The 26529-nt window shown below is 37.1% G+C and overlaps 1 protein-coding gene across 2 annotated transcripts in view; it reads right to left on the reverse strand.

Annotated features, from left to right (window-relative positions):
• Window positions 1-1164: 1164 nt before the first annotated feature.
• Window positions 1165-26529, reverse strand: part of LOC140150614 (uncharacterized) — a 42441-nt gene continuing 17076 nt past the window's right edge. The window contains exons 3-8 of one of the 2 annotated variants that reach the window (XM_072172665.1): window positions 17225-17344; window positions 15611-15724; window positions 13553-13672; window positions 10322-10441; window positions 6392-6520; window positions 1165-4589 (exon numbers count right to left, since the gene is read on the reverse strand). In XM_072172665.1, the coding sequence (XP_072028766.1) occupies window positions 4549-4589; window positions 6392-6520; window positions 10322-10441; window positions 13553-13672; window positions 15611-15724; window positions 17225-17344 (644 nt within the window). In that variant the 3' untranslated portion in view covers window positions 1165-4548. The remainder of the gene's footprint in view (window positions 4590-6391; window positions 6521-10321; window positions 10442-13552; window positions 13673-15610; window positions 15725-17224; window positions 17345-26529) is intronic. The other variant, XM_072172666.1, reaches the window with a different exon arrangement.

Here is a 26529-nt window from a genome sequence, read left to right on the forward strand (position 1 = left end):
AGGATACTTCTGCCCATAATTCCCTCGCGCGTAGGGCTCTGTGCGCCGTGGTATTGTCATCTTGGATCACGAAATTGTTCCCGAAGTCTCTTCTTGCAAACGGAAGCATAACTGTATCAAGAACATACAGGTATTGGTCCTGGTTCATGTGTCCTTCTAGCATGTAGAGGTGTGATTTTGACCTACTGTGATATACTCCCCATACTGTGATTCTACTACCATTTTCATGGACTTTATGAGGGATACAATCCTCAAGCAGGGCTTGACCAACCTGTCTTCGGACCTTGAATCGGTCATCTTGTCTGTAGAGGAGGAACCGGGCCTCTTCACTAAAGATCACATTACGCCAGTGGCCTACTGTCAAATCCCCATGTCTCTGTAACCAAAGCAAGCGCGCATGCCTATGTCCTTCCAGAAGCATCGGCTTTCTTATTGACTGTCTTGCGCTAACCAGTCTATTGTTCACAAGTTTCCTGGTAACAGGCGCGTTTATGGACCTTAGGAGAGATCGGTCTTCCCTGGCGGTTGTCTTTCGGGGCCGACCTGATCTTGGTCGAGGTGTAGTAGTTCCGGTCTCTCGATGTCTCTTCAAAATTGTAGAGACTGGACCGTATGTAATTCCTAAAGAGGCACCAATACCCTTCTGTTTGTAGCCGCGATTACGTAAGTCATGCGAGCGTATAAATCTACGCTCAATTCATACCCCATGATCAGAAATATCGTATACAACAGACAGATGCAACAAAGTAAGGCTGGTATCCTCACACCGTAATGCAAAAGCCAATGTAATCTTACGAATCCATATCGCTAAAATAATTGCGAAAAGGATGCCCGATTGTTCATTGGTCAGGCATGAGAAGCCATTGTACTACATTAGGTATTGTGTGATATGGAATGGTACCTAAGACCTTGCCAGATACCCGCGATCCATTTTGCATGGCTGACGGGTCATTGATGGTAAGAAATCTGCACTTAAAAACAGGGTTATGCAAAAAAAAAATATTACAAACTTTTGTCCATGACTGTAACTACCTTGTTGAATAGGAATGGTTTCTCGGGTGATTTCATCGAAAAACATTACTTTTGAAACAACCATTAATTTTTTAAGGAATTTGTTTTCACTTACACCACAATAATAAATAAATATGCAAAGTACATCACTACTCTTATACAATCATTAAACCCTTGTCTTTAATTAACCTCAGTCATTTCTCTTTTTGTTTCAAGTCCTTAAGCGAAAATACAATTCTACAAACCATGTCATTGTTCTTTTTCTCACCATTTCTATACATGTATAATTATACAGAACATTACAACAGTTTTTCTTATCCACCTTTTTACAAGTTTCTATTATTCTTTTAATAATCACTCCCAAGTGCACCTCTAATCTTTTAGATATTATATAGAGTAGGAATGGTTTTCCGGATGGTTTCATCGAAAAACGTTACTTTTGAAACAACCATTAATTCTCTTTTTAAAGGAATTTGTTTTCACTAACACCACAATAATCTTAATATAATACAAAGTATATCACTACTATGATACATTAACATTTTGTCTTTAATTAACCTCAATCATATCTACTTTTGTTTCAAGTCCGTAAACGAAAATACAATTCTTCAAATCATATCATTGCTTTTTTTCTCATTGTTTCTACATGTATATAATTATACAGAACATTACACCAGTTTTTCTTCAAAAATAACACCTTTTACTTAAAATACGAGAAAGAACCCAATAATACCCTTGACTCAAGATGGCGATCTCATTATCAAGATTATCGCCATTGTCAAATCAGGGTTACCCTGTAGAGTAGGAATGGTTTCCCGGGTGATTTCATTGAAAAACATGTTTTGAAACAACCATTAATTCTCTTTTTAAAGGAATTTGTTTTCACTTACACCACAATAATCTTATTATATATAAAGTATATCACATGTTTATACATTAACCTTTTGTCTTTAATTAATCTCAATCGTCTCTCCTTTTGTTTCAAGTCCTTAAGCGAAAATACAATTCTACAAACTATATCATTGCTCTTTTCTCACCATGTTTATACGTATATACTTGTACAGAACATTACACCAGTTTTTCGTAATAATACCTTTTACTTAAGATACAAGAAAAACCAATAATACCCTTGACTCAAGATGGCGACCGCAGCATCAAGACCCGTGCATCAAGATTATCGCCATTGTCAAGTCAGAGTTACCCTGTAGAGTAGAAATGGTTTCACGGATGATTTCATCGAAAAACATTACTGTTGAAACAACCATTAATTCTCTTTTTAAAGGAACCTGTTTTCACTTACACCACAATAATCTAATTATATATACACCGTATATCACATGTTTTATACATGAACCTTTTGTCTTTAATTAACCTCAATCGTCTCTCATTTTGTTTTTAAATCCTTACGCGAAAATACAATTCTACAAACCATATCATTGCTGTTTTTCTCACCTTTTCTACATGTATAATTATACAGAACATTACATCAGTTTTTCTTAATAACACCTTTTACTTAAATTACTAGAAAGTTTTTATTACCCTTTTAATAATCATTACCAAGTGTATCTCTAATCTTTTAGCAGGTTAAAATATCACATGCCACAACTTATAATTGAAAGTTAGCCACGTATTTCTACACCTATATTTGCAATCTAAAGTCAAAGCCATAATGTACACTTTCCGTCATTTTAAGTCTTTATTCAATTTACTTTATTAGTAATAGCTGTCAGGAAGGGTTTCTGTCCATTTTAAGCCGAATAACGAGGAAAAGTGAAAAAAACTCGAACTGGCTATTTTAGCCGTTACAACGTGGAATTCTATTGGGGACTTTTAAAATATCGTAAATTCGTATGTCAGAGATTGCTCTGTTAACCTAAAAACAACGAATTTGGCCGATTCCATTCAGGTGTAAGTTGGCACATGTGTACATAGTGGGTAGTAAAAGTAACAGGGCAAAATAGGTCAAGAACCATTGAGGCCTATTGACCTTGACCTATTTTGATGAATTACGTGCTTTAGTGCGATTATGGCCGATAATATGGTCCAGGACCATATGGTCCTGCACCATTCACTAGGAGACAATAATCCGTGATCCCGTGAAAAATCACGGATTTTTCAACTGGTCACAGATCCTAGTGATTATATGGTCCTGCACCATATGGTACAGGAGCATGTTTGACTTATAAATATTTTCAATTTAAGTACACGCTCCAGGAGCATGTTTGACTACTTACAAATATTTCTAAATTAGAAACATGCTCCAAGAGCATGTTTGTCAAATATGCTTCTGGAGTATTCTAAGTTAAACATGCTCCTGGCACACGTACTTAAATTGAAAATATTTATAAGTCAAACATGATCCTGCACTATATGGTCCTGGACATATAATCGGGCCAAAATCGCACAAAAGCTTACGTCATTGAACTCAACAATTTCGGCGCGGGAATTTTGAATATCGCATGTTGAGAACCGGCTGCTTTTAATCGTTTTTGATGGTCAATTTGAGTTTGTTTTAAATAAAGCTTTGTGATTCGTGCTTCATAATTATTTTTCTAACATATAAGGCATAATGTTATGATTGTCGGAGACGTGTACGATATGCAATATTACGTTGACATGATTTTAGTTTTACAACAGAGTGTGCAATATTTGTTTGTCTTTTAACATGTCTTGAGTGACAAAGAGAACAGTATTTAAAATCATTAACATGTACATGTATTTAATTTTACAGCCGATTGTGAAATATTTATTTATCTTTTAATTTGTTTTAAGTGGAAAAACAGTAAAAACAATTTTGTATTGTTGTGTAATCAATGCATTTTTTAGATTTCACGAAGGAACTCTTGATAAACTCGATGCTATCATTTACATGTACAGTCCTCTTCTCTAGAAAAAGTGGCAGAATTATGATTTTACCCTTTCGTTGTTAACTAAAACATATCTCGAGATTAAAACAGGCAAATTGAACAGAACAAACATTTGAAAGCTACGACTGCGCCATTGACGTTGATGTAAGCATCATGTAACAACAGTATTTTCTAATTGCCAAAGGGGGCGCTTTCTACTTGCACAATTTTTTGAGACATGCTGTACATAGCAAATGTGTAAATGTTTTACTGAGTAGCAACAAACTGTTTTCCCCCAATAGCTAGGCTTATTTTCACAAAACATACGTTACGTAAAATTTACACAATTTTTATGAGGTTCTATACGTACATTGAAATTGTGTAAAATTTTGTGAATGTGTACATTATGGTTTTTATATAGCAAAGGTGGATGGTGGTCTCTTGAAACTTCAAAATACCCGGGAAAATACCATGGAGACTGTCACGTGGACGATATGCCATATATTATTTGTGGGTTGGCCTCGTTATTGTTTCCAACTGACGCTCAAGAGGTACATAACAATGTTCAGTCCTCATCAGTCCAGCCAAAGCTTGCAAACAAAAGGGAAATGAATTGTGTAGTTACATGCAACATTTTTCCATTTCCACGGTAGGCCTGCAGCTTTATCATCTACCCAGTGGGTACAATCTTCTAAACCATTGGCATTTGTAGGATGGCCCGGGGCACTGTCACTGTAACAAAGAGAGAAAACAAATTTAGGCCCTGTATGTATAGCTACTTAACAGGTAAAAAGTGCCTGTATATATAGTACACGGCATGATGCTTTATCATTTCGTATCTCACCCTGGCTCGCATCTCGCCTCTGTACGGTGTATCTTGCCTCTCGCCTGTTGTTAGTGCAATTGATTTCAGTTTACATGCACTACAATTGTCCAAATCATGTTAAAGGTTTCATATTTGGCAGATGAATAGTACTTGTAGTGTAGTGCTAATTAATCTAGGCTATGGAGACATTTTAACAATACCCTCATTCTAGTAGAAAAGGTCATTGAACTTTGCACAGAGGGTCAAGTTCAAAACTACTCAGACCTGTTCACCTGACTTATACCATCGTGATTCACTGGTAATAAGGATTCAGAAAAAATTAACTTTGACCTATCTACGATGTACGGTTGCGGAGTTATGGGCAAAAGAGTAACATTGTGACGTCATAGGTCCAATTTTACCCCGCTGGGGCGCAAATGAAATTTGCTCTGATTTTGACGAAACTGGTCTCAAATTATTTCTCTTGTTACAAGAAATCAGAAAAAGAATACTTTTAACTGTCTTGGGTGCTTTCTTATAATTTCAACAAAATCGGAGCATTTTTCAATTTTGCTCCATGTGGTGCCAAAATTAGACCTATGACGTCACAATGTCACATTTTTGCTCATACCTCTATAACCGTACATCGTAAATAGGTCAAACTATACTTTTTCTGAATCCTTATGACTAGAGAAACAGATTGCTTGTGTTTTAACCAAGTCCGAGCAATTTTGAACTTTACCTCTGTGTACAAGTTCAATGAACCCCGTACCCCTTACAGATGTCAAGAAAATGCATTTCAAAAAATTTACCTCTGCATGACCTTTGACCTGACCCCTGCAAAATGTTCCCCTATTCATGATATTGATTGTCACTGAGTTTGATCCCCATACCCCTTATTGATATCCAGAAAAAAAATTATAAGATTTGACCCCGGTTAACCTTTGGCCTGACCCCTGTAAAGTGTTCCAAAATGTTCCCTTGATTATTAAGTGTGTTGTCACCAAGTTTGAGCCCCGTACCCCTTACAGTTGTCTAGGAAATGCATTTCTAAAATTTGACCTCTGTATGACCTTTGACCTGACCCCTGAAAAACGTTCCCCTGGTCATGAGATTTGTTGTCACCGAGTTTTAGCCCCATACCCGTTACAGATGTCCAGATAATGCAATTGTAAGATTGTAGGATGTTGCTTGTGACAGAAGAAGCATTTTGAATTTATTGACAGAAATAAGAAAGAAATAAGAAAGAAAGAGTAAAATAACGGATAGAAAAACAGTACCTAGCTCGGGGGTTGTAAACCCGCCAGCTAAGTAATGAGAAAATTGTATTCACTTTCTATAAGATGGTTTAGAAAACAAAAATACACAGTGAGTACATTTGCCTAAAAAATTGGTACAGTCCAAATACTGGCCAGTCTTGTTTGGGGGTGACAAAAGGATATGCCACCTTACATTGGTCGTATAGCATCTGCATTTTCAATTTGTTGCCAGACGAAGAAGTGGAAACAATTGCGTTGCAAACCCTAGCTGGGGATTCCTCTAGCTAGGTAAATACAAAATGTTAAACCTATATGGAGTGGAATCGATTAAAAGATAACTTAGCAAAACTTAGAACCTAATTTTAAGACCTTATATCACACACATCCATTAAAAAAAAGCAATACCAGAAGCGGTCAAAAAATTAAGCAAAATAGACTTTGGCATGGTCACTTGCTTTATGTGTACTTACCTATCTCACAGTTGGTTCCGGTGTACCCCGGTGCGCATTCGCATGTGTATTGATTGATCCCATCTGTACATGTACCCCCGTTCTTACACGGGTTGCTTGAGCATCCGTTGATGTTGGTATCTAGAGTGACTAAACATTGAATGCAATATCATGCTTAGCAGGAACATAGTATTTCTTTATGTCTTTATTTTAGAAGTTCTTATCTGACAAAAACAATAACCGTGAATACTTACTGCTATTAAAATAATTCTAAATGGCTTTACTTATTTAGCATGTTTCATATGGTTTTTTCCGACAAATTTGACTGATTTTGGACCTGTGTTTTTGACATTTTTAAGGCGAGGTTTTCTACGTTTAAGAACCAAGTGCGACTGGAAGTTGAACATTAAAATATTTAAACATAATTGTGTTAATTTCTAATTTGTGAATATCATATTATATATAATCTAACTGCTTATATTTTCAAAGAGGGGGTGGTAAATGACTTATATTCACCATCGAATTTCATTCTCAAAGGTTTTTTTGTAATACATGTACAAAAAAGCTACTATGCGGAGTACGTTTCAGGCATAATACTGACTGCTATGTCTAAAAATCTTTCTATGTGTAACATACACAAATTGAAAGGTCTAATATGTCTCTTACGAAAAGATAAAAGAAACAACATCGACAACAAAGCAAGCAAAAGAACTCTTAAAAATGACAAACTGACCTATACAAGGCGAAAAGATTCCAACAAGCGCAACAAAGAGCCACCAGTTTCTTCAGTCAAGCCTTATTTAAAGCAGTAAATTTGTATTTCATTTTTTTCCTCCTGTATTTTTCACAACTGTAATTTTATTTTTCAGTTCTTTTGTATCAGTTTTCTTTAGTTCCTTTTTTTAATTCTTTTGATCTCATCAATATCTTGTCTGGCCATCGTTATTGGCCATAACGGCTGTGCGTCGTCGGCATGCTCCCGATCAGACGTTTACACGTATAGGCCAGTTTGTCACTTTTAAAACTGGACCTTCGGCTAGTCAAATGCTTGAGGTCACAGTGTATTTAATACGGTGTCCTAATGTGCAGGATTATATAGTGCATCTATTTAAAAAAGTTAATTTACCCAAATATGGTTCAGATTTAAAATTATAATTTTTTCCAAGTGTAAAGAAGGATACTTTTTGGCGCAAACGAAGGGTGCTGAATGATTTATCCAAGATAGAAATACTTCGTTGGCCCAACGTTGGCAATGGTCGGCATGGTCGCGGTCGATAAGCCGACGCCAAGCTAACGTTGTACCAACGAAGTCTTTCTATCTGGGATAAGTCATTCAGCACCCTTCTTTTGCGCCAAAAAGTATCCTTCTTTACACTTGGAAAAAATTCTAATTTTACATTAGGTTTGTATGCCAACGTCAAGCCAACCTAGCCAGCCAATCTTAAAATGACATTGTTGTTGTGCAAACCTTAAATAATGGTCGGCATGCTAACGTCGGGCCGACGCATACAGTCCACAACTTATAGGTCCCCCCTAATACTTTTCAAAATAAATCGAAAAATATAGTTATAACAATGTAAAAAGATATGTATAGCCCTATTTGTTTTACCCCTGTGGACCAATTTATAGCGTCACACGTCATTGCGTTCAGTCACCATGGTTAATTGTGTAAGAAAAGAGGCCGTTTTAAAAATTGCACTATAGCAGTCAGATTGAGTCCATATAGCAGTCAGATTTTCTTTAACAAACACATGAATAGGCCTGGCCTACTGTATTGTTTGCGATCTGATCCCTATGGACTCAGATGCCACCTTTAACACTGTTTAAAACGGTATCTTTATTTACGTAATGAACCATTGTGACTGAATGCAATGACGTGTGACGCTATAATTTGATCCATATGTGTAAAACAAATAAGGCTACTTATATTTTTATACATGTTTGCATTTCGTCAAATATTTGTCGATTTATTTTTAAAAGTATTTAAGGGGAACTTATAAATTGTGGACCCCATAGCTTGCCAACCTTAAAATGATGGTCGATACACCAAGGTTGAACCAATGTTGTTGTGCCAACCTTAATATGGCGGTCGGAATGCCGACATCAGACCAACGTTGGTAAACAGTACTGTTATCTTAAAGTCATATGAATGGTCAAGTTTATATTTTCTATTTACTTGGCGTATTAAAGTGTGACATATTGAATAAAGACCTGTTAAAGCGCATCTTTTGCATCATAAAAGATAAAAGGCCCCACTAGATAAACTAACAACAACAACAACAACAACAACAACAACAACAAAATAATAATAACAATAATAATAATAATGATGATGATGACCTAGGAAATTTGTGTTCCTTGTAAAATAGAGAGCCACGTATTATGAGACTCAATATTCTTGATTTTTTTTTTCATAATTTTCGTCTGATTTGGCTTATTTGCCAATGGTTGGATCAACGTTGGCAAATGTTTGGCTAAAGGTCAAATTATCATCATCATGACAATGTTGGGCCGACGGACAAAATTGCGTTGGGTCGGTGGTTCATTTCCAAAAAAAAAACCGACCGACCGACCCTACTTGAAAGGTCCGTCCGCCCGTAGAACAGGGTTTTTTTTCGTTGCCTAACCGTACCAAACATAAAAAACCACTCTTCATATAAAAGCATACATGGGTAGGTATCCTATGTGATGTGATTACGTCATTATGCGAACAGTCAGATGGTCACGGAAAGCTTGCACGTGTCTGGCAACCCAGGGGTCGGTGGTTCAATACCACACCCGAGAAAAAATGTTTTCTCTTCTTCTTTCTTTTATCCTTTCTTCTTTTCTTCCCCTCGCCAAAAAGCAGCTATGGCGTTAGAGTTAAAGAAATCAGAAAAGAAACAAAATCGACAACAAACCAAGCAAAAGCACTGACCCATTAAAAAAATAAAACGATATATTTGAAAAGAGACAACTTGAAGAATCATTTGGATATCCCAATTACCTGTATAAACATAAATTAGCAGCGATGAAATATGTTGATAGTTACGTAAAAAATTGGCATTAGCAGTGGGCTATATCGAAGCCAAAATGACTTTTTGGGTTATTTTAATTTCTAAACAGTTGTTTTTTTGGTTCTATATATCTCAACATAAAATGACAAAATTTTTGGCCTGGTGTCCGAGAAAAAAGTGTGTCACCATACCTTATCATTGTGGAGGGAGTGAATTCGAGTACAAAATCCTTCAAAGTAGTCCTTTTCTGGCATGTTGCTATGATTTTGGTGTCTAAATATATGTAAATGAGCTCAAAATACCTAATTATAAAAGTTGCATGAAAATTAGACATTGCGTTTTCTTAAAAATGGACATTTTGGTTTTCATGATTTTTCGAAAGTTAACGTCCATTCGTTGTTTTAAAGTTAACATAGCTATGAAGATGATCATTAGTTCAAACTGCTCAAGAAATTTGAGCATTTTATCACAATTAGTTTGTCCGTAGCACTCGTTTGGATGTTCCTTCATTACTGCTATACAAATACATGGGGTCAACGACCTTTTATCATGTACAATCCAATGGTGGCATGCAAATGAATGTTCTGATGAGCGTTGCGGACAAACTACTTCTGCTAAAAAGCTCAAATTTCTCGAGCAGATCAAAATCTTGAAAAGCGCCCTCACGCTCAATTTTGTCCCGAAATGGTAATTTTTAAGAAAACGGAATGTCCGATTTTCATGAAACTTTCAAAATTAGGTATCTTTAGCTCATTTACATATATTTAGACACCAAAATCATTGCAATATGCCAGAAAAGGAGTATTTTGAAGGATTTTGTACTCAAATCACTCCTCCACAAAGATAAGGTATGGTGACACAAGAGGGCGCTGCACACTTTTTTCTTAAAACTGTTTACCAAGCAAAACAAAGTATGAGCCATCTATAGCCCACTCCTATTGGCATGGTCACTTACCTGTCTCACATTTGGTTCCGGTGTATCCCTGTTCACATTGGCAATGGCTGACGTCTAATGAATCATCATGCACACATTGACCACCATTCTCACAGGGGACAAGATCGCAATTTACCTCCCCTACCATGACAAAAGGAAGTAATGACCAATTTTTTGAATTTTTTACTATTGAGATATAGGCCAAAATGTCGATATCTAGATTGTATAAGCATTGAATCTAATATCATGCTTATGTGTCAGTCACACTTAGACGGACTGGGTCAACGTATATTGCCGTATACAAAAATATTTCATCCGGTGGCAAAATAGCTCAAAATTACCAGTCCGGCAGAAGATTTGGTGGGATTTGGGGTCCGATTTCCGTTCGTTTCTCTATGCGGTGTGGCCGGTATTAATCCTGCAGGCGTCTTATATCCGATCGTTCAACGTTATGATCGGCGAATCCAGCAGGGACGTCGATCCTATTAGAAACGTGGGGGGGTCTGAGAAGGATGTGACCCCCTCAGAGGTGAGAAACTTTTGCCCAAATGAAGCCATTTATATACCATTTTGGCACTATTATTGGGTACAATTTTGGTGAAATGAAGGCTTAAGGTGGTACTACACCCCTTGATAAATTTGTGACTATTTTTTGCATTTTTCACAAAAAATAATAACACACTGGTATTTCAAAAGTTGATAATTGCAAGGAATCCAGTTACTACATTGGAATTTCAGTGACTCAAGACAAGCGGTACGTTATTTATGATAAGAAAAGACATACTGCTAGAATGTACCTTATTTCTTAACATATATAATGAACCACTTGTCTTGAATCACTGTAATTTCAGTGAGGTAATTGAATTCCTTACCCCTATAATATACAAAACGTTTGTTACCAATGTGTTGTTATTTTTTGAGAAAAAATGCAAAATTAGAAACAAAATTTATTAGGGGGTGTAGTACCACCTTAATTAAAGCCATTGAAAGGTTTTCACTATTATTGTATTAATGTTTGTTTTAAGGATACTTGGCCTTCAATTTCATTCAGGGGCGTGTTTGAAAAACGGCACAGCGCATTAGTAAAAAGATTAAAAATTCACACCGTACCAGGGTTCGAACCACTGCCACGGTACTATGAATGCTAAAGAGTGACAGGCGACGATGCCATGGTGCCTGTGGTTAATGTCTGGCGATTTCAAAGATATATATATATCAATACGTTTCAAGTGTATTGAAAAGCAGATTTTGGTAGGAATACAGTCATAGTAAGACATAGGACTCTACTTGTCTGTTTGTTTTTCATTTAATACAAATTAATTTTGATGAATTGAACTGGTATGACTCTTAGGACTCTTAGGAGCTGCATTATGCAGCAAGCCCCATTGAAATTGAACAACAAGTTCGAAAGATATAAGCAATTTAAAAGCTTCCAAAGCATAAGGAAAGAAAAGGAAATATTTCCTTTGTTTGGCTATATCTCAAAATCAATATTTTGAGTTCCGACTGATTTTGTTTGATCGCATCACATAATTTTATGAGCACGACCAAACAAGGTTTTTACTCACTACCATACCATCATCTAAAAACCCCACCCACCAGCGTATGCCGAAAATCATGTCGCGCAGAAAGAGAACCACTCTAGTTGCGCGTTTATTATTACTATTCACCGGAATATTATGTGATAAAATTAAAAAATAATGCATTTATCATGTCGACTTCTGCGCATTTGGCTTATTTGCCAATGGTTGGATCAACGTTGGCAAATGTTTGGCTAAAGGTCAAATTATCATCATCATGACAATGTTGGGCCGACGGACAAAATTGCGTTGGGTCGGTGGTTCATTTCCAAAAAAAAACCGACCGACCGACCCTACTTGAAAGGTCCGTCCGCCCGTAGAACAGGGTTTTTTTTCGTTGCCTAACCGTACCAAACATAAAAACCACTCTTCATATAAAAGCATACATGGGTAGGTATCCTATGTGATGTGATTACGTCATTATGCGAACAGTCAGATGGTCACGGAAAGCTTGCACGTGTCTGGCAACCCAGGGGTCGGTGGTTCAATACCACACCCGAGAAAAAATGTTTTCTCTTCTTCTTTCTTTTATCCTTCCTTCTTTTCTTCCCCTCGCCAAAAAGCAGCTATGGCGTTAGAGTTAAAGAAATCAGAAAAGAAACAAAATCGACAACAAACCAAGCAAAAGCACTGACCCATTAAAAAAATAAAACGATATATTTGAAAAGAGACAACTTGAAGAATCATTTGGATATCCCAATTACCTGTATAAACATAAATTAGCAGCGATGAAATATGTTGATAGTTACGTAAAAAAATTGGCATTAGCAGTGGGCTATATCGAAGCCAAAATGACTTTTTGGGTTATTTTAATTTCTAAACAGTTGTTTTTTTGGTTCTATATATCTCAACATAAAATGACAAAATTTTTGGCCTGGTGTCCGAGAAAAAAGTGTATCACCATACCTTATCATTGTGGAGGGAGTGAATTCGAGTACAAAATCCTTCAAAGTAGTCCTTTTCTGGCATGTTGCTATGATTTTGGTGTCTAAATATATGTAAATGAGCTCAAAATACCTAATTATAAAAGTTGCATGAAAATTAGACATTGCGTTTTCTTAAAAATGGACATTTTGGTTTTCATGATTTTTCGAAAGTTAACGTCCATTCGCTGTTTTAAAGTTAACATAGCTATGAAGATGATCATTAGTTCAAACTGCTCAAGAAATTTGAGCATTTTATCACAATTAGTTTGTCCGTAGCACTCGTTTGGATGTTCCTTCATTACTGCTATACAAATACATGGGGGTCAACGACCTTTTATCATGTACAATCCAATGGTGGCATGCAAATGAATGTTCTGATGAGCGTTGCGGACAAACTACTTCTGCTAAAAAGCTCAAATTTCTCGAGCAGATCAAAATCTTGAAAAGCGCCCTCACGCTCAATTTTGTCCCGAAATGGTAATTTTTAAGAAAACGGAATGTCCGATTTTCATGAAACTTTCAAAATTAGGTATCTTTAGCTCATTTACATATATTTAGACACCAAAATCATTGCAATATGCCAGAAAAGGAGTATTTTGAAGGATTTTGTACTCAAATTCACTCCTCCACAAAGATAAGGTATGGTGACACAAGAGGGCGCTGCACACTTTTTTCTTAAAACTGTTTACCAAGCAAAACAAAGTATGAGCCATCTATAGCCCACTCCTATTGGCATGGTCACTTACCTGTCTCACATTTGGTTCCGGTGTATCCCTGTTCACATTGGCAATGGCTGACGTCTAATGAATCATCATGCACACATTGACCACCATTCTCACACGGGACAAGATCGCAATTTACCTCCCCTACCATGACAAAAGGAAGTAATGACCAATTTTTTGAATTTTTTACTATTGAGATATAAGCCAAAATGTCGATATCTAGATTGTATAAGCATTGAATCTAATATCATGCTTATGTGTCAGTCACACTTAGACGGACTGGGTCAACGTATATTGCCGTATACAAAAATATTTCATCCGGTGGCAAAATAGCTCAAAATTACCAGTCCGGCAGAAGATTTGGTGGGATTTGGGGTCCGATTTCCGTTCGTTTCTCTATGCGGTGTGGCCGGTATTAATCCTGCAGGCGTCTTATATCCGATCGTTCAACGTTATGATCGGCGAATCCAGCAGGGACGTCGATCCTATTAGAAACGTGGGGGGGGGGGGTCTGAGAAGGGATGTGACCCCCTCAGAGGTGAGAAACTTTTGCCCAAATGAAGCCATTTATGTACCATTTTGGCACTATTATTGGGTACAATTTTGGTGAAATGAAGGCTTAAGGTGGTACTACACCCCTTGATAAATTTGTGACTATTTTTTGCATTTTTCACAAAAAATAATAACACACTGGTATTACAAAAGTTCATAATGGCAAGGAATCCAGTTACTACATTGGAATTTCAGTGACTCAAGACAATCGGTACGTTATTTATGATAAGAAAAGACATACTGCTAGAATGTACCTTATTTCTTAACATATATAATGAACCACTTGTCTTGAATCACTGTAATTTCAGTGAGGTAATTGAATTCCTTACCCCTATAATATACAAAACGTTTGTTACCAATGTGTTGTTATTTTTTGAGAAAAAATGCAAAATTAGAAACAAAATTTATTAGGGGTGTAGTACCACCTAATTAAAGCCATTGAAAGGTTTTCACTATTATAGTATTAATGTTTGTTTTAAGGATACTTGGCCTTCAATTTCATTCAGGGGCGTGTTTGAAAAACGGCACAGCGCATTAGTAAAAAGAATAAAAAATTCACACCGTACCAGGGTTCGAACCACTGCCACGGTACTATGAATGCTAAAGAGTGACAGGCGACGATGCCATGGTGCCTGTGGTTAATGTCTGGCGATTTCAAAGATATATATATATCAATACGTTTCAAGTGTATTGAAAAGCAGATTTTGGTAGGAATACAGTCATAGTAAGACATAGGACTCTACTTGTCTGTTTGTTTTTCATTTAATACAAATTAATTTTGATGAATTGAACTGGTATGACTCTTAGGACTCTTAGGAGCTGCATTATGCAGCAAGCCCCATTGAAATTGAACAACAAGTTCGAAAGATATAAGCAATTTAAAAGCTTCCAAAGCATAAGGAAAGAAAAGGAAATATTTCCTTTGTTTGGCTATATCTCAAAATCAATATTTTTGAGTTCCGACTGATTTTGTTTGATCGCATCACATAATTTTATGAGCACGACCAAACAAGGTTTTTACCCACTACCATACCATCATCTAAAAACCCCACCCACCAGCGTATGCCGAAAATCATGTCGCGCAGAAAGAGAACCACTCTAGTTGCGCGTTTATTATTACTATTCACCGGAATATTATGTGATAAAATTAAAAAATAATGCATTTATCATGTCGACTTCTGCGCATTCCCGGTCGGATAATTTGATAAACATATTGGCGTACTCAAAGAGGGGGCCTAGTCAGTGAGTCTGAAATATCACACTGAGTAGAAAATTTAGTAAGTTTGAGAAAATATCATTTTGGCAGTCACTTTGAGACAATAATTAAAAAAATATTTCACAAGTCGTCTAGGTGCACGATGTTACCATAAATTATTTGTAAGGCCTGAAAATTAATGTCTTAAAAAAAAGCAAAAGAAAGAACCTTTAATGTTGGGCCTATAAAGGTAAAATAATGAGCTTTGACAAAATATTTGGACAGATTACGTATTACCATACATTTGACAGTATAACTTTATTAATATTACTTACCTGTCTCACAATTGGTTCCCGTGTAACCCGCATCACATGTGCACGTGTAGCCATTGACCTGATCTGTACATGTACCCCCGTTCAAACACGGGATACTTGAACATTCGTTGATATCTGGTGTGTATAAGAATTGAACCTTATATCATGCTTAGTAGGAACATAACATTTCTCCATTGTGAAGTCATTATTAGCAATTAACTACATAATGCACAACTGTGTTACTATGATAGATTGTTTCCTGATGTTGTTGTTGAGGCTTTTTGGGCGGGTGCGGCGTGCCGCACCCGCCCTATATTAGTATATTGACCTACTTTTTGACACATGCAGTGTTGCGAAAATATTCGTGCCGGTTATATACCCAAACACCCACAGAGGTGATAGTTTACGGTGAGTTTTGTAATTATTAATACTTGATTTTGATATTTAAGCAATAAGATAAAGTCGTCATAGGTAGTAATGTGTTTGTATTAAAAGAAATAACAAAAATAATTATTTAAGTAATAGAAATACTATTTGGAAATTGCAGCAAGATTTGCAGATGTTTTTATTTGAACAGTACCAGTTGACCAGTTTTGCTAGTTTTCCTAATCTAAACGATATATTTGAAAAGAGACAACTTGAAGAATCATTTGGATATCCCAATTACCTGTATAAACATAAATTAGCAGCGATGAAATATGTTGATAGTTACGTAAAAAAATTGGCATTAGCAGTGGGCTATATCGAAGCCAAAATGACTTTTTTTGGGTTATTTTAATTTCTAAACAGTTGTTTTTTGGTTCTATATATCTCAACATAAAATGACAAAATTTTTGGCCTGGTGTCCGAGAAAAAGTGTGTCACCATACCTTATCATTGTGGAGGGAGTGAATTCGAGTACAAAATCCTTCAAAGTAGTCCTTTTCTGGCATGTTGCTATGATTTTGGTGTCTAAATATATGTAAATGAGCTCAAAATACCTAAATATAAAAGTTGCATGAAAATTAGACATTGCGTTTTCTTAAAAATGGACATTTTGGTTTTCATGATTTTTCGAAAGTTAACGTCCATTCGCTGTTTTAAAGTTAACCTAGCTATGAAGATGATCATTAGTTCAAACTGCTCAAGAAATTTGAGCATTTTATCACAATTAGTTTGTCCGTAGCACTCGTTTGGATGTTCCTTCATTACTGCTATACAAATACATGGGGGTCAACGACCTTTTATCATGTACAATCCAATGGTGGCATGCAAATGAATGCTCTGATGAGCGTTGCGGACAAACTACTTCTGCTAAAAAGCTCAAATTTCTCGAGCAGATCAAAATCTTGAAAAGCGCCCTCACGCTCAATTTTGTCCCGAAATGGTAATTTTTAAGAAAACGGAATGTCCGATTTTCATGAAACTTTCAAAATTCGGTATCTTTAGCTCATTTACATATATTTAGACACCAAAATCATTGCAATATGCCAGAAAAGGAGTATTTTGAAGGATTTTGTACTCAAATTCACTCCTCCACAAAGATAAGGTATGGTGACACAAGAGGGCGCTGCACACTTTTTTCTTAAAACTGTTTACCAAGCAAAACAAAGTATGAGCCATCTATAGCCCACTCCTATTGGCATGGTCACTTACCTGTCTCACATTTGGTTCCGGTGTATCCCTGTTCACATTGGCAATGGCTGACGTCTAATGAATCATCATGCACACATTGACCACCATTCTCACACGGGACAAGATCGCAATTTACCTCCCCTACCATGACAAAAGGAAGTAATGACCAATTTTTTGAATTTTTTACTATTGAGATATAGGCCAAAATGTCGATATCTAGATTGTATAAGCATTGAATCTAATATCATGCTTATGTGTCAGTCACACTTAGACGGACTGGGTCAACGTATATTGCCGTATACAAAAATATTTCATCCGGTGGCAAAATAGCTCAAAATTACCAGTCCGGCAGAAGATTTGGTGGGATTTGGGGTCCGATTTCCGTTCGTTTCTCTATGCGGTGTGGCCGGTATTAATCCTGCAGGCGTCTTATATCCGATCGTTCAACGTTATGATCGGCGAATCCAGCAGGGACGTCGATCCTATTAGAAACGTGGGGGGGGGGGGTCTGAGAAGGGATGTGGCCCCTCAGAGGTGAGAAACTTTTGCCCAAATGAAGCCATTTATGTACCATTTTGGCACTATTATTGGGTACAATTTTGGTGAAATGAAGGCTTAAGGTGGTACTACACCTTAATTTGTGACTATTTTTTTTTTTTTTTTCAAAAAATAATAACACACTGGTATTACAAAAGTTCATAATGGCAAGGAATCCAGTTACTACATTGGAATTTCAGTGACTCAAGACAAGCGGTACGTTATTTATGATAAGAAAAGACATACTGCTAGAATGTACCTTATTTCTTAACATATATAATGAACCACTTGTCTTGAATCACTGTAATTTCAGTGAGGTAATTGAATTCCTTACCCCTATAATATACATAACGTTTGTTACCAATGTGTTGTTATTTTTTGAGAAAAAATGCAAAATTAGAAACAAAATTTATTAGGGGGTGTAGTACCACCTTAATTAAAGCCATTGAAAGGTTTTCACTATTATTGTATTAATGTTTGTTTTAAGGATACTTGGCCTTCAATTTCATTCAGGGGCGTGTTTGAAAAACGGCACAGCGCAGTAGTAAAAAGAATAAAAAATTCACACCGTACCAGGGTTCGAACCACTGCCACGGTACTATGAATGCTAAAGAGTGACAGGCGACGATGCCATGGTGCCTGTGGTTAATGTCTGGCGATTTCAAAGATATATATATATATCAATACGTTTCAAGTGTATTGAAAAGCAGATTTTGGTAGGAATACAGTCATAGTAAGACATAGGACTCTACTTGTCTGTTTGTTTTTTTTTTAATACAAATTAATTTTGATGAATTGAACTGGTATGACTCTTAGGACTCGTAATAAACGACGATTAATTTTCTAATAATAAAATAAAAAACGCTGGGTCATTCACGACGTCATTGTAATCCCGGGGAGCGACAACGCACACATACGTATATAGGCCTACTTGCGCGATCGATACTCAATGATCCAGACACTAGTATTTGAATATACCACACTTAGGCTGCGATCACATAGAAGTATACGGTATTATGGTATTCGCTATACGAAATACGCTCATTCGATCAGGCTGAGTTCATATAAGGAGTATACTATGTGAACTCAGCCTGATCGAATGAGCGTATTTCGTATAGCGAATAGCGAGTATAGGTCAGTTACCAATTTTCTTCGTCTAATCAAATGCTTGTAACTTTACTTCTTGAGGTCACATTGAATTCAATGAGGTGTCATAATGTGCAGAATTAGATAGTGCATCTATTTAAAAAAATGAATTTACCCACATATGGTTTAGTTTTAAAATTCGGACGGTATACGTAATACGCTGCCCTAAAATCGAACACGCACGATTCCCACTATACTATACTATACGCAGGTATACGGCCTTTTCGAATAGTGCACTCTTATGTGACCCGATACTGTGACATTACCTTGCTCGATTTAAGCTATACGCGTGCACCTGCAAAACGTGCATCGTATACCCGAATAGTATACTTCTATGTGATCGCAGCCTTATGCATGCATCTGCTTGACATATCTGGTCATTCGCGGGAAGATATACTATATGCATAATAGCTTAGAATAGATACCCCACCGTAAATACCTCTCTTCATTTCCTCGCTGTGCCAATATATCTAATTATATACCTCATATAAAGATTCCCACCATCTGATTGGTTAAAGGCGCGGGCATAGTTTTGATTATATACCTCATCTAAAGATTCCCGTCATCTGATTGGTTAAAAGCGCGGGCATAGTTTTGACTATTCCCCGGGCATAGTTCTGCGTGTGCGTTGTTCCCCGCAGCGTAAAATGATATTACGCACGCGTTAATGTTTTCGCGCGCTATAATTACGCGGAAACCGCAGATTGTAATCTGTGCCGTTCGCATAGAAACTAATAATTTCTCTTCCCCAAATCGATGTTTTTAACCAAACAGATGACAAGAATCTTAAGATTTGGTATATAAAACAAATATTGACTGCTTTTTTCGGCTACGCCTCGGGGCATAGTCATGGTTTTAAGATCATTGCGGGCCTATATAGTTTTGAGATCAACGCGGGCCTATAATTTTAACCATGCCCCTCATAGCAGTCAATATTTGTATCTTACTATAAATAGGGAAATGTTGTTTGTATGCGTATACGTTTGATAACAATCTATCTAATAAATTAATTTGACCTTTGTTGACCTCTGATGACCTTGAAATGACCTCCATTTTGTTTTAAATTATATCAATATTACATATTCTAATTTAGATTTAAATTGGTCGAATTTTGGAATTTGACCCATTTTGACCTTTGGTTGACCTCTGGTGACCTTGAAATGACCTCCATCATATTTTGAATCATATCGTGATCACATATACTAATTTTTATTCGAATTGGACAAATTTTAGAACTTTACCCCTTTTGACCCCAAAACAGACCCCTCCCCATGTTCAAGCCAAATCTGATTATAACCCTATATGTGATGCAATCAAGCAAAATGAGTCGGATGTCGTAAATATTGATTTTGAGATATAATCAATAGTAGTATTCATCCTCCTTTGTATTTTAATGTTTTGAACAACACTAAAAATAGGATTTTTTAATTCTACCGTGATTACATATACCAATTTTCATTTGAATTGAGCAAATTTCAAAATTTTACCCCTTTTGACCCCAAAACAGACCCCTCCCCATGTTCAAGCCAAATCTGATTATAACCCTATATGCACCCAATGCTATAGTCATTTTGGCATTATTCTGATGATCACAGCACTTAATATGCAGGAAAAGGTGAATTTTAAGGTGATTTTCAGTAATCAACCCTATTTTACCCCTTCATGATATTGAATTCAAAATCCGTGTTTACCCTATAGACACCAGCTAATGTCAGTGCATATGTGTCAATCTCATCTCTGCACTATGAAATCTGTACAAAAGGAAGCATTTTGAAAGTATTTGGTTATGTGCAGAAAAAATCCCCTTAATGACCTTTGACCCCAAATCTGTGTTTACCCCATAGACCCCAACTATAGTCCATGCCGATGACCAAGTCTCATTGCGCTACCATGTAATCTGTAGAAGAAGAAGCATTTTTGGTAAAAATCGCATTTTTAGCCAAAATTACTCATGCGTGACATTTGACCCCAAATGGGTCAGGTCACATGTAAAGACTGGGGTAGTGGAGCTTTTGCCCAAGTTTGGTTATAATCGGTCAAATAATGAAGGAGCTAGAACCAATTATGTCAAGGTTGACAGAAGAAAGAAAGAAACTAGATATATTGCAGCCTACGAAGGCTACGAAGTCCAGCCGTGACCTTGAAGTGATCTCTGATGACCTTGAAAAGATTTGGAACACAATTGCATTTTCGTGAAAGATGTAGGCATTAAGTTTAATAACAATCTAGCTAATAAAATAATTTGACCTTTGTTGACCTCTAATGACCTTGAAATGACCTCCATTTTGTTTTAAATCATATAAATATTATATATTCTAATTTAAAGTTAATTTGGACGAATTTTGGAATTTTAACCCTTTTGACCTTTGGTTGACCTCTGGTGACCTTGAAATGACCTCCATCATATTTTGAATCATATCGTGATCACATATACTAATTTTTATTCGAATTGGACAAATTTTAGAACTTTACCCCTTTTGACCCCAAAACAGACCCCTCCCCATGTTCAAGCCAAATCTGATTATAACCCTATTATGCACCCAATGCTATAGTCATTTTGGCATTATTCTGATGATCACAGCACTTAATATGCAGGAAAAAGTGAACTTTAAGGTGATTTTCAGTAATCAACCCTATTTTACCCCTTCATGACCTTGAACTCAAAATTAGTATTTACCCTAGAGACACCAGCTAATGTCTTTGTATATGTGTCAATCTCATCTCTGTACTATGTAATCTGTAGGAAAAGAAGCATTTTGAAAGTATTTCGTTATGTGCAGAAAAAATCCCCTCAATGACCTTTGACCCCAAATCTTGGTTTACCCCATAGACCCCAACTATAGTCGATGCCGATGACCGATTCTCATTACGATACCATGTAATCTGTAAAAGAAGAAGCATTTTTGATAAAAATCGCAGTTTTAGCCAAAATTACTCATGTGTGACATTTGACCCCAAATGGGTCATGTCAAATGTAAAGGCTGGGGTAGTGGAGCCTTTGCCTAAGTTTGGTTATAATCGGTCAAATAATTAGGGAGCTAGAGTCAATTATGTCAAATGTTGACAGAAAGAAAGAAGAATAACTAGATGTACGATCGGTTGCGGTCACTTGTGACCGCGAGCACAGCCACCAGGCGGTTTTGTTGATAACCGGAAGTGATCCCTATAATTACCTTTGACCCCGCAAAAATATTACATAGTGCTTAGGATGTCATAAGGAATATTCCTGGTGAATTTCAGCTTAATCGGAACTTATACATGGATTTTGATTTTTTTTTAAATTTTTGATTGACCTTTTGACCCCCTTAATGACATTTGACCTCAATAAAAAAAAACTTTATGTACACCGACAAAATGCATTGTTCCAATTTTAATTAAAAAATTCTACTATGTTTAGTTGTTGAGATAAAAATTCTTGAAGTTATTTAGCTAAAACAGGAAGTGACCCCTTAATGACCTTTGACCCCCAAAATAAAAATACCATGCATACATCAGGTAACACTAATTCATGTATGGATGGTTATATTACTCTGGTCTGTATACATTTTGAGATAAAAATTTTTTTAACATTTTTGATAATTTTGGTTTTTGACCGGAAGTAACCCTTTAATGACCATTGACCCCAAAACTGTAGGCATCCTAAAGACCCTGGCTAGTAATGATGCATTTGTGCTAATGGCGACTCTCTGCTATGTAATTTGTAAAGACAGTGATCTTTTACCGGTTAGTTAGTAAACTGCTTGCACTTTCTCGCATCGACATTTCTCAATAATTTTAAGAAATGTTTTTGTTAGTATACTTCCTAGCGTATAGCCAGGAGTCTACAAATTAATGCTACTTTTCCAAATAAGGAAAATTATACATAAAGCATAATAAATAAAGAAAGTCATCTTTATCATGACAAATTAATCTCGATTCAAATATATATGAAGCGAGATGGTACCTGTTAAGCACAACGCCTAACATGTTTAAAGAAACGCACGTATACATTGTACAGGCCTAAAGCTATTCCATAACCAAAACAAATAGCAAAAGACCGATTACCCGCATCATTTTTAGGCTTATATCCAAAGCCATTTTTATTGTTGACGATATCTCCAATCTAACTATCTTCCTCAGATAGCGAGCCTCCACGGAGATGTTTAAGATGCGTTATCTAAAAACGCAAAGGAAGAATATTGAATGATATCACTAAGTGAACTACTTCATGAGGATATCAGTTCTTCCTCACGACTCCTGGTACGGGAATTTATCCTTTGAGGTAATATTTTCCACACAGAAATTATTTTTCATCGTTTTATTCCCTCTGTAAAATCGCCATTTACAGAACGAGCCAAATATTATTTTATATTTGCCTAAAAGGTATAAAAAATACCACCAGACACCCGTCTTTGGTTGTTTCGCAACAGGTTTGGTTCTACCCCAGTCTTTTCTTTTCAAAAATCAGTACCACTCACACATAAAGACCACTTTATCGGTCTTAATTCATGAAATTGAAGAAATCCGATTTCTATTCTTTCCTTTTTTAATCACGTTATCTTTAACAGATAGCACAACAAACTATAAAGAAGACTAGAAATCGTACCTACACATGGCCGGGCTTGCATTTTCCTCAGTACAGCACCGCTTCAAAGCGGGGTCGACGTCCTTTCCGCCTACGATGTCATCGTACGGTCAAGATTGATGGCGCGAAATATAAGATCTGAAGCTACATATATTTTCACTACACGGTGCTTTCTTTCCGGACGTAAAAGTAAGCGTCTCCCATAAAGAAAAGCATAAAGAAAAATTATAACGCTCCTTTGAGGACAGGCTGACACCATGCTAAACCTCTCTAAAAAGGACTTTTCCCGCCTTTACTACCTTTTTCCATACACCTACTACATGGTGAAATATCGAACAATTCACTATAAATCCTGTTTGAAAATAGGTTTTTGAAAGACCAATTTTTCCACTTTGGACAAGTTTCTGCCTCAAGAATCGCTCACATCTGAATCTTAGTTTAATGAAGAAAATGCTATAATCTCTCACGAAGAAGCCACAAGAATAGATCTTTTTATCCCACCCCCGAAGAGGGAGGGAAGCCTATAAGGTATAAAAATACCACCAGACACCAGTCTTGGGTTGTTTCTTAACAGGTTCGGTTCTATCCCCGTCTTTTCTTTCAAAAAATTTGTCACTACCCCCGGGCTCTAGAACTCATTAATGTTTTCTAAAAGCTCGAGTGGGTGACGGCCGGCGAATCGGTAGTATACTCGCAGTAGCTCCTTTGGGTTACTGGTCTGAGTATCCCTCGTTGAGTAACCTCCCGAGGAGGGCCACGGACCCCTTTGTAAGGAGGACACCGTACTTCTTAGACATTCACACAATCATAATAATTTCCATCACTCCCTTCTTGGCTTCTATAAAGCCATCACAGGAAAGAAACTCAAATAATTTCTTCCATTTTGATGGAAACTTACCAACAGGTTTGGTATCCCACTCTTAGGCCTCTTCCTATACTATTAGCACTGAAAAGAGCTATTTTTATATTCTGTCGACTGCCACCTGAGGCTTTTTCTTACAGATCTATATTATATATAGTCTGGCAACAGTATTATATCATATTAAAAAGCATCAACAGGGGCAAAGCACCTCATTCCCTTTTCTTTTTTATATTTGTAAAGAAGAAATCATTTTCTTTATGGTTCAGGGTGATATATATAATTTTTTTATATATATTTTTTTCTATATAATTTCACCCCCCCCCCTCCTTTCTTTTTTCTGGAAACGGAACCATGGCTTTACATTATTAGCCTAATTTACCTGGTTCACTTTTCGTTACAGCAAGGTATCTTTTCTCTTTCTGTTGTTTTTCAACACAATTTAGAGAAAGATCATATTGGCGGGATCATGTCATATTTTTCTCTTCCTCGACGCACAGCTATCAACCAATGAAAAAAATTAGCTGATAGTGTCCACACCGATTAGCCTACCCCCTCCACCGAGGAGCCTATCACAGCAACCCGACTCAGTAGGATCTTTTTTACGACCGGAATGGGATTCAAATCCCATTCCGGTCTCAGCGCCAAGTCCTGCATCCAATCACACGATACTTCACCTTTCACACATCCAATCAAAATGTCCGCTTTTACAACCAATCAGCGCTAACACCATTTCTCCTTATCTGAGCGGGTTTTATGGATTTATATTTCATTGCTCATTGCTCAGCTACTCACCGGAATCAGTCATATTCATCATGTCTCTTAAGCAATTCAAACCTTTCACGGCTAGGAAAAATAAACTTAGCACCACCAATAAAGACTCATCGAAGGACCAGAATAAAGTATTGGTAATACCGGAGACACAGGAAGACAATGCCAAAGTCAACTCCGCCCCTAGACAAGGTTCTAAAGAACCAAGTTTAGACTCAGCAACTCCGAAAGAGGCAGAAAACAAGGAAAACAGGGTTGAAAAACCCTCATCGGAAGAAAAGGCACTTTCAAAAGTCACCAATTCTTTCGTTTTCGAGCTAGTTAAAACGGTAGACAGGTCGTATCACGCCCTGGCAAGCTTAGAAGCCAAACGTGAGCTGTATACCAACGTGCTCGAAGCCAAATCTGATCTTCCAACGGGGCTCTCAGGTAAGAGAGAATTGCCACTACTAGCACAGGGATATAACTTTACAGTGAGAGCCAGGACAGAGTTGGAAGCTATGAAAAAGGCACACGACAAAGAATTCGTAAGGCGCCTTAGGGACGACCTGGTTACTAAAATAATCCCAGAGTGCGAACGAGACTGCCAAGACACGGTCCAGAGAGCAGAGGCAAAACTCAAAGAGGATTGCCTTCCTCTTGAGCTAGGAGAGGCGTTTTCCAAGCTCAAAGATGAGATCTCTAAGAAGAGAGACAAGAGAGGAGATAACTACAGGCACAAGAATATCTCGAAAAAGAAAACGCAGCTACCGGTGAAACGCCAGCAGCCACACCAGAGGCATCAGGGAGGCAAGAGGCATCGTGCCGATTACCAACCACCGGCACACTACTATCCTCCTCAAATATGCAGAGGTCCCATTGGAATGGCCCGATAAGAGGCAAGCAACACCGAGGTGGGTCACGGTAGCCGGTGAAAGACCGAGATCCAAACGGCTCTTTTCAGAGCCACCACAAAAACCCAACGGCTCTTTTCAGAGCCACCACATTTTCCACCTGAGTATCCCTCGTTTTCCATCCACCCCTAATCTTAATAAAGATTAGCAATACAATATCTCCCTATGCTATAAATATATTATATAAACAGATTGATCAACACAATAAATTGTGTGACATCCTATAATAATATTAAACAAGGGCCAACAAACGCGTAGGCACCACCATAGGGTATGAATATACTTTAGATGAAAAAAATAAAGCGCCCAATGCTTTAGTAAAACATTTTTTCATAAAAAATCCATTTGACTTCCACCCTTGGACTCAGAATTATCAATGTCGTCACACCATAAAAATGGGAACATTTACTTGGCGGCAGGAAGCAACCCCCACACCCCCGCCCCCCCCCCCCCCCCCCCCCCTAGGCCCCGCCTTTTAGCGCCATTCTGAACAACCAATCAGACAATTTTACTATCAGTTTCACGACAGGATTGGCCACTGCATACGCTCAGGGAG

This window comes from Amphiura filiformis, chromosome 4, assembly GCF_039555335.1.
Source record: "Amphiura filiformis chromosome 4, Afil_fr2py, whole genome shotgun sequence".
Classification (NCBI taxonomy): domain Eukaryota; kingdom Metazoa; phylum Echinodermata; class Ophiuroidea; order Amphilepidida; family Amphiuridae; genus Amphiura; species Amphiura filiformis.